The sequence below is a fragment of the Oncorhynchus clarkii genome, chromosome 2, assembly GCF_045791955.1.
Source record: "Oncorhynchus clarkii lewisi isolate Uvic-CL-2024 chromosome 2, UVic_Ocla_1.0, whole genome shotgun sequence".
In the NCBI taxonomy this organism is placed as follows: domain Eukaryota; kingdom Metazoa; phylum Chordata; class Actinopteri; order Salmoniformes; family Salmonidae; genus Oncorhynchus; species Oncorhynchus clarkii.
This window is the reverse complement of record NC_092148.1, coordinates 29,315,908-29,324,063: the sequence shown is the minus strand read 5'-3', so window position 1 is coordinate 29,324,063 and position 8,156 is coordinate 29,315,908. Positions and strand designations below refer to the sequence as shown.

Genomic DNA, 8,156 nt, shown 5'->3' with positions numbered 1-8,156 from the left:
ATCTCTCTCTTTCTGTCACTTTCTCTGTCTCTTTCTCTCAGTCTATCTCAGTCACTGTTGCTGTTGATGTTGCTCTCTCTCTCTCGCTCTCTCTCTCTCTCTCTCTTTCTCTCTCTCTCTTTACAATTTCTCAAATAAGTAAATGAATAACCACCCATTTGAACATATCCACACATATATACACGACAAAACCTATTCCCCCTCAGGAGACTGAAAAGATTTGGCATGGGTCCTCAGATCCTCAAAAGGTTCTACAGCTGCACCATCGAGAGCATCATGACAGGATTTCATCACTGCCTGGTATGGCAACTGCTTGGCCTCCAACCACAAGGCACTACAGAGGGTAATGCGTACGGCCCAGTACATCACTGGGATCAAGCTTCCTGCCACCCAGGACCTCTATACCAGGCGGTGTTAGAGGAAGGCCCTGAAAATTGTCATAGACTGTTCTCTCTGCTACCGCACTGCAATCGGTGCCGGAGAGCCAATTCTAGGTCCAAGAGGCTTCTAAACAGCTTCTATCCACAAACCATAAGACTCCTGAACATCTAATGAAATGGCTTCCCAGACTATTTGCATCTCCCCAATTACCTAGACTAATTGGTGCCCCCGAACATTGACTCCGTACTGACACCCCCCTGTAGGTTTTCTCACTGTTGTTATTTTACTGCTGCTCTTTAATTACTTGTTACTTTTATTCTTATTCTATTCATATATTTTTTTAAACTGCATTGTTGGTTAGGGGCTCGTAGAGCTATTGTTTTCGGCGCATGTGACTAATACAATTTTATTTGATTTGATTCGGGGACCACTATTCCTGTGTACATTGTGTATTGTATGAAATCACTGTTGACTTGTCTTTGATGCACGTTCCCTTTGAGGGACTCAAACATGCTTATGTGACCCAATGCTCACTGACACATATTTGAAGCCTAGACATCCAGTAAACTTCAGCCCACCGGAGATCTGACCTCAACCTCGTTGTGCCCTCATCTCCCCTCACTGAAGAGTACTCTCAGTTCAAACTGTGAACGCAGTCTGTCAATGTGCACTTTGTGATTCCCTCATGCTCTACAAACTCCATGCCCACAGAATGGCTGCATCCTGCGGTGTTTAGTGTCAGAGAGTGCAAGCACGTTACTAGGTTGTGTTTTCATTTGTTTTAACATCAGATAGGCCTATGGTTTGAATCTGGAATAGTCATTTGAGGGAGGGAAGGGGACATGAGGGGTGGGAAGGGGACATGAGGAGTGGGAAGGGGACATGAGGAGTGGGAAGGGGACATGAGGAGTGGGAAGCGGGCATGGAGGGTGGGAAGGGGACATGGGGGGTGGGAAGGGGCCATGGGGGGTGGAAAGGGGACATGAGGGGTGGGAAGGGGACATGAGGAGTGGGAAGGGGACATGAGGAGTGGGAAGGGGGCATGGAGGGTGGGAAGGGGACATGGGGGTGGGAAGGGGCCATGGGGGGTGGGAAGGGGACATGAGGGGTGGGAAGGGGACATGGGGGGTGGGAAGGGGACATGGGGGGTGGGAAGGGGACATGAGGGGTGGGAAGGGGATATGGGGGGTGGGAAGGGGACATGAGGGGTGGGAAGGGGACATGGGGGGTGGGAAGGGGACATGAGGGGTGGGAAGGGGACATGAGGGGTGGGAAGGGGATATGGGGGGTGGGAAGGGGACATGGGGGGTGGGAAGGGGGAAGGGGGCATGGGGGTGCCTTGTTGTGATTCAAACATAGGCTGACAGCTGTGGCATCACCCTTTCTCTGTCAGCTGTCACACTGCCACACGCTACAGAGGGATTGTCGTATAGCCCAGTGACGAAAGGGAATCAATATAAATGGATTCTCTTTTCACTATCGAGAAATAGAGCAAGTCCATAGGGGAAATAAATAGGGGTTGATTGAGGATGTGTACTACTTTTGACCAGGGCCCATCACACTGGGCACAGATGTCAATTCAACGACTATTCCACGTTGGTTCAACGAAATGACGTTGAAACAACGTTGGTTCAACCAGTGTGTGCTCAGTGGGATAGGTCTCTGGTCAAAAAGAATACACAATATAGGAAAAAAGGGTAGCATTTGGGACACAACTCAACCAACTCACCGATGGTTCAAAATCAATTCTCCAGTTGGAAGTTACCGTTACTTCTCCTTTGCCAGTGGATTGAAATGTTTTCAACATAATTTACTAACATTTTGAGACAGGAAGTGTGTCGGTTAGACAGGAAATGGGATTGAGAGCAGACAGAGAGGATATGGAGGAAACAGAATGCTGAGAGGGGAAATAGAAGAGGGGAAAGGAAAAGAAAGAGAGAGGAAAGGAGAGGTACTGTCGTCTGTCCCTGTCTGTAAATGACAATAAAAGCTGTCCATCTGGGAAGAAGTGACCGATAGGGAATATGGGCCGGCCTGTATGTATTTTGGATAGATTATAAATATTAGGGGTTGGGGTTAGGGTTAGGAGCTAGGGTTAGGGTTAGGTTTTCGGGTTAGGGAAAATAGGATTTTGAATGGGACTGAATAGTGTGTCCCACAAGGTTAGTTATACAAGACTGTGTGCGCATATATGTGTGATAGAGGGAGAGAACTTATCTGACATTAAATAAAGAGTAATTGAGAGATATACGGTTGCATAACAGATGACTGCAAGTGAGAACCATCCAGAGTACTTTCCAGTAGTACCATACTCACTGTGAAGTTCACCCATGACTTGGCAAAGATCGCCCCCTGCTGTCGACTGCAGAGTACTTCCCTCTAAAGCACAACCTTGTAGACTCTTCAAACGAACCCCATGCTCTCCTCTCATATCCCCACTTATCTTCTGTCCAACAACAAGAAAGGTTGTGACTTCACTGACCCTGAGGGTGAGCGGTATGAGACAACGGTTGGACCCGTGCCATAGTAACCAGGCCATGATCACAGACAGACAGACGCACAGCATGACCAGCACGGCCACAAGGCTCGAGGTGTGTCTTAGATCTGCCCACACTAGTCCCATAGACCTCATGTGGTCTTAGCACGTAGAAGAGTTCACATGTAAGTGAATGACTCTCCCCGCCGGTCTGGCTGTCATTTGTCTACAATCCTCTGTCATGTTCTCACGTGTGTATTGGCTATGATGTGGTTTGGGCTCACATGCAAGCGTGCATCTTACAGGGTCAATATTAAACAAGAGGCGATATTGTCCCATGTCCCCACCCCAATGTTGAAGTCAGACCTACGCCCTTGCTTGTGCTCTGCCTCATTGACCTGTCATTCTTTACGGCAAATTATTCTCTGTGTTTATTAGAGCACAAGAGGTAGCAACACATCAGAACAAAACTTTTGAAAAAGTGTATTGAAAACAGAAAAGACAGACAGAAAATAACAATATGGACACGTTACTGTCTTACAGACAAGTGTCACAGAGGGACTGCGGTAGGGTCACACTGCAATTGTGTTTTGTTAGGGGCAATAGAACAAGTTACCAGTCTCATGCCCATATAAGTTCATCCCAAGACACTCAAACTATGACCTCCACATACCAGTCAGCCAAAACAGTTAGCCAAATATTATGTCCTGAAAGGCCATGTAATTCCAATCATTCCAATTTTGCACATCCTATTTCCACCATTCTTAATTAACTTCACAAGAAAACATGAGATATTTCCTATAGACATTGCAAAATTGTTTTTACAGTGAAAGCAAATTTGCATCAGCTATGAAATCCCTTTCCAAATTGGTGCCATAATCTCTGTGTGTAATCTGTAATCTCTTAATCTGGTTTTGTTGGTTAATTGATCTAACCCAGCCTGTTTGTTGGTGTCATTTTCAGGTATGAGTCTTATGACATGAACTAAATGCCATTTACTGTATGGGTGCCAGCGCTTGTTCAAATGCTGTACAGTTCAACACTATGGAGAAGGTATGGAAAGGGAGGTGAGAGCTAAATTCCATATCGACCCCTAGTCCCTATTCCCTATACACTCCCTTAGATCTGAAAAGTCAATTGCTACTGGTGTTGGTGTGGTGGGTACAATCTACACCTGAGCAAGTAGAATGAATATGATAACTGGTTAGGAGGAGCCTGGTCCCAGATCTGTTCATGCTGCTTTGCCAACTCCTATGGTCAAAGTCATGCAATGTTTACAAGACAGCATCAACCGATCTGGGACCAGGCTAGGCTAGGAGGGCATTCGGCCCCATGTACCCCCTCATCCCCTGACCCCACTCAACCCCTGCCCCAGACCCCATCCCACCCCCTTACAGCTGGCTTGTTAGTCTTCCTGGCCAGACATGCTCTTGGTCTTCAACTCAGCCAGCTTGCCTGTGACAAAGTTCCACTTGAAGGGCGTGTTCTCGCTCCCTCCTCCAAGCATGGCGTATCTGGAGAAGCTGGTGTTGCTCCCTCCTCCTCCATCTTGACTCTGCTCTCCCTCCGTGTTCTCCCCCTGGAAACTCTCCCCCCCTCCCTCACCACCTCCCTCCCCTGCCGCCTCCTGACCCTCCTCCATCGTGCCCGTCTCGTTTGCTGCGGCTTCAGCCTGTTTTGAGGCGGCCATTTGTTTCCAGTTGGTGGCGAAGCTACCCCAGAATCCGGAGGGTCTGGCCGGTCTCTGCGGCTCCTCAGGCGTCACTGCTAGTGGACTGGGGATACAAGGGATGGAGGGGGACCGTCATTTTGTGTATCATTATATGTTTAACTCAATTAATATAATTACTTTATTTATTTATTTATGTATTTAATTAAGCATTAATTCATTAGACATGGCTGACATTCCCATGTTCAGGAAGAGGAGGTGGAAGAGGAGTGGGCAGGGGAATAGAGAGCTGTGTAGAAGAGTAGAGTCCCACTGACTGGTCTGGGACAGGCGGGCTCTCAGTCTCCTCCAATAGCTGGTGCTCATCCTCTTTGTTGAAGAGAGCTGACATTCTGTTCCAGCCTTTAGCCCCAGCACCCTGCACCTGAACACAGTGTCAAAGGTGTGTGTGTGTGTGTGTGCGTGCGCTGGAGCACTGTCCAATGCCAATCCTTCGGAATGTGATTCATGTGTAACGTCTGCATTAAGTTCCATGCCGTGTCTCTGTGTGTGTGTGTGTGTGTGTGTGTGTGTGTGTGTGTGTGTGTGTGTGTGTGTGTGTGTGTGTGTGTGTGTGTGTGTGTGTGTGTGTGTGTGTGTGTGTGTGTGTGTGTGTGCTTACTCTCTTGGCCAGCTGAGACACTGCATTGGGCCCCTCATCCTCCTGGACAGGGCTCATGTCAATCTCTGCATTATTGACCTGGGAACACAAGCCCAGCAATGACCATCACACATGTATATTGTCAGCCTCAGCACAGCAGTGTTGGTAGTGAAGTATTGAGCTCTGTGTAAAAACACATGCTGTACTCGGCGACCCTGCTTTTCAGTGCATTCGATTTATTGGTAGTGGTTGCCCTCTAGTGGGTTAATATAGACACTACAAGCAATTTCCAGAAAAATAATTACACAGAAAATGTCAAGGAAAAGTCTGTAATTGAAAATGCTGGACAGTGCCCAAATGGAACACAAAATCCTCATTTGTAGCAACATCATTTACTATATTGAAGAAGTCAGATTGGAGTAATCCCTGTGGATTCCTTTTAATCCATTATGCCGAAGACAAAAAACTGAGGGAGAATATACAGCCTACTGTATTTCTGTATTCACTTTAAGAATAGAAAAAGCTGCCACAGAGTTCATTTCCAAGAGGGTAAATATTCTTCGCTTGTTTCAGACATACAGTAAGAACGATGACAGCTTAAGTCCCCCCATAACTCAAAGAACTCTAAGTAAGCGATGTTTTCAGACATCATTCTAACGCAGTATCCTTCACACAAGCCCTGCCACCATGTCAAGGACATAATAATGAAATGTAATATTATTCATTATGATCTACAAGGCAAAACTGATCCTAGATCAGCACTCCTACTCTGAATATGGGGGCTTTCTGTCTTCGTCTGTCTAATCCCCTGTCACTGGAATGCCATCTAATCCGTGTACGCAGCTCCAGTTCGGGATCAGGTTTCCCGACGTTCCGAAGAACTGGGTCATCCTTGTTCCAACAGCCTGTACCAACCCCGGACACATCGGGGGTGTCGAGACGAGAAAAAATCCTGAGAACTCAATCATCCAAAGACCCTTGGATTTTTTTTAACCTGATAGTATGTCTGATAGCACTGATAGCTTGTCTATCATATTAGCTAACATAGGTTACAGTACGAGGGGTGGGTGAAAGTTCATATGAATAAACCAGTAGCTACTGCAGACAGAGTACTATAGCAGCGATTTGGGTTTCGAATTTGTAATTGAAAGCCTATGCTACAGTGATTAGCATGTTTTGGCCAAAACTATAACAAAGCACAAGAGGAACTGCTCTGTAGTTTCCTCAAAGTTCCAGCAGAAATAAGCCTTTGTGAGCGGAAACAAAATGATATAAGTCAAACTTCAACAACAATGAATAAGCAAACCAACAGATCTGTCGCTGTGAGAAGCCACAGCGATCCTAAATGAGAGGTTGTGTGTATCAAGCGTCTCAGGGTAGGAGAGCTGATTTAGGATTAGTTGTACCTTTTAGATCACAGAACAAGACATCTGCAGGGGAAATCTGCAGATGAAAGATAAGCTTTTTATATTCTCTACCTCTTCCTCTGTGTACTCCTCTTGGTCCGGGTTCAGGGTCTTCAGCACTTTGCTCTTGTACACTTTCCATATGGGATTCATGCTTGTTCACCCTAAAAGACCTCTAGAACTGTTGAAACAACTCTCAGTAAGGCCTCACAGCTTTGTGAGGCAGACCGCCCTCCACCAAGTCCCCTCTTCAGGTCTTCTCAGTTTGGCTAATGCCCTTTTCCCATTCGTACACTTCCAGCTCTTAGACAACGACTCAGCCTCAACGGAACTTTGACCTGACTCACTCTAGGCCTGTCTAGAGTGTTGTAGGCCTGTGCTGTTTCATGTTGTATCCTGATTAGATTGTCAATGACTCTTGTCAGGAACACGGGTTGCTGGTAACATCCCTGTGAAGCATCTGATCAGTTAGAGGAATCAAGCAGTTGCCAATGTGAACACACACACACACACACACAACCCCATGCATGTACGCAACCACACACACACCGTCACGGTTCAGGATTCAGGCTGCATCGGTTACCTGGAAACAGGTGTGGGTTTCCTCATGTATTTTTCAGCAGGGCTCTTTCCCAGAGGTAGTGGGCCATTGTCGGATGGCACCGCTAGACTGGACGCTGTAACCCTAACCCAGTGGGCGGTGGCTCCACACTGGTGCCATATTTAGATGCCCGTTACACTCTGATACTGATTAGAGTGTATGTCCCATTTGACCAACATTATGAGAAGACAGGCCCAAAGCCCAATGATGCTCCTGTTCAGTAGATCAGTACACAGGGCTTAATCTTCCTCCTAATTGATTGTTGTTCATTTCTGTCACACGTTATCATGTGGTAGACGACAAGCAAGATCAGCTCAGTATAACATTTGGCACAATTATGGCAGAAAGTTCAGGGCAGACTACTGCTACCAAATGAAGTTGTACCATCGCAACATGTACGTCGATACACGTATAGTTTTGTTAGGGTGGGGTGACTAAAGAGTAGAGTACTTATTGGACTCCAGATGCATTTGAAAAGTGTCGAGTGACAACACTGTATCATGTCTTTCTTGTTTATTTTTTTAATCATCTACCTAATTTACTTTTAGTGCGTTTGTACACAAACTGCAAACTCCAATCCTTACCTGTTCACTTCCTTGGAGAGCTGGTTTTCAAGTACTGGTTTGTTGGCAACCTGAGGAGGGCTTGCCAGTGTAATGTAGATGGAGACAGATATCATAAAGCTTTGATGACCTATACGGTTTCATTGAATACTGAGCATAATACAACCAGATATTTAAAGAAAATATGTTTCTGACACATTTTAATAAACTCTTCTAACAGTTTTTCAAAGTTTCATTATCTATCATCTAACAAAATGTTTTTCTAATTTTCTTTCTAATTTATTACCAAAAAAAAGTGTTGTAAAGTTTTGCATACACCAATCACAATCATAGTAAACATTGCCTCAATCCTAACAGCGCCTCTTCAACCTCAAGAGGCTGAAGAAATTTGGCTTGTCACCTAAAACCTTCACAAACTTT

The 8,156-nt window shown here is 45.8% G+C and overlaps 1 protein-coding gene across 1 annotated transcript; it reads right to left on the bottom strand.

Annotated features, from left to right (window-relative positions):
• Positions 1 to 4,262: 4,262 nt before the first annotated feature.
• On the bottom strand, positions 4,263 to 6,725 carry LOC139380834 (uncharacterized protein C1orf232-like). The gene is made up of 4 exons (XM_071123928.1): positions 6,645 to 6,725; positions 5,188 to 5,265; positions 4,844 to 4,950; positions 4,263 to 4,632 (listed from the first exon to the last, which is right to left on the bottom strand). The coding sequence occupies exons 1-4, from the start codon at positions 6,723 to 6,725 to the stop codon at positions 4,263 to 4,265; spliced, it is 636 nt and encodes a 211-aa protein (XP_070980029.1).
• Between the last annotated feature and the right edge of the window lie 1,431 nt (positions 6,726 to 8,156).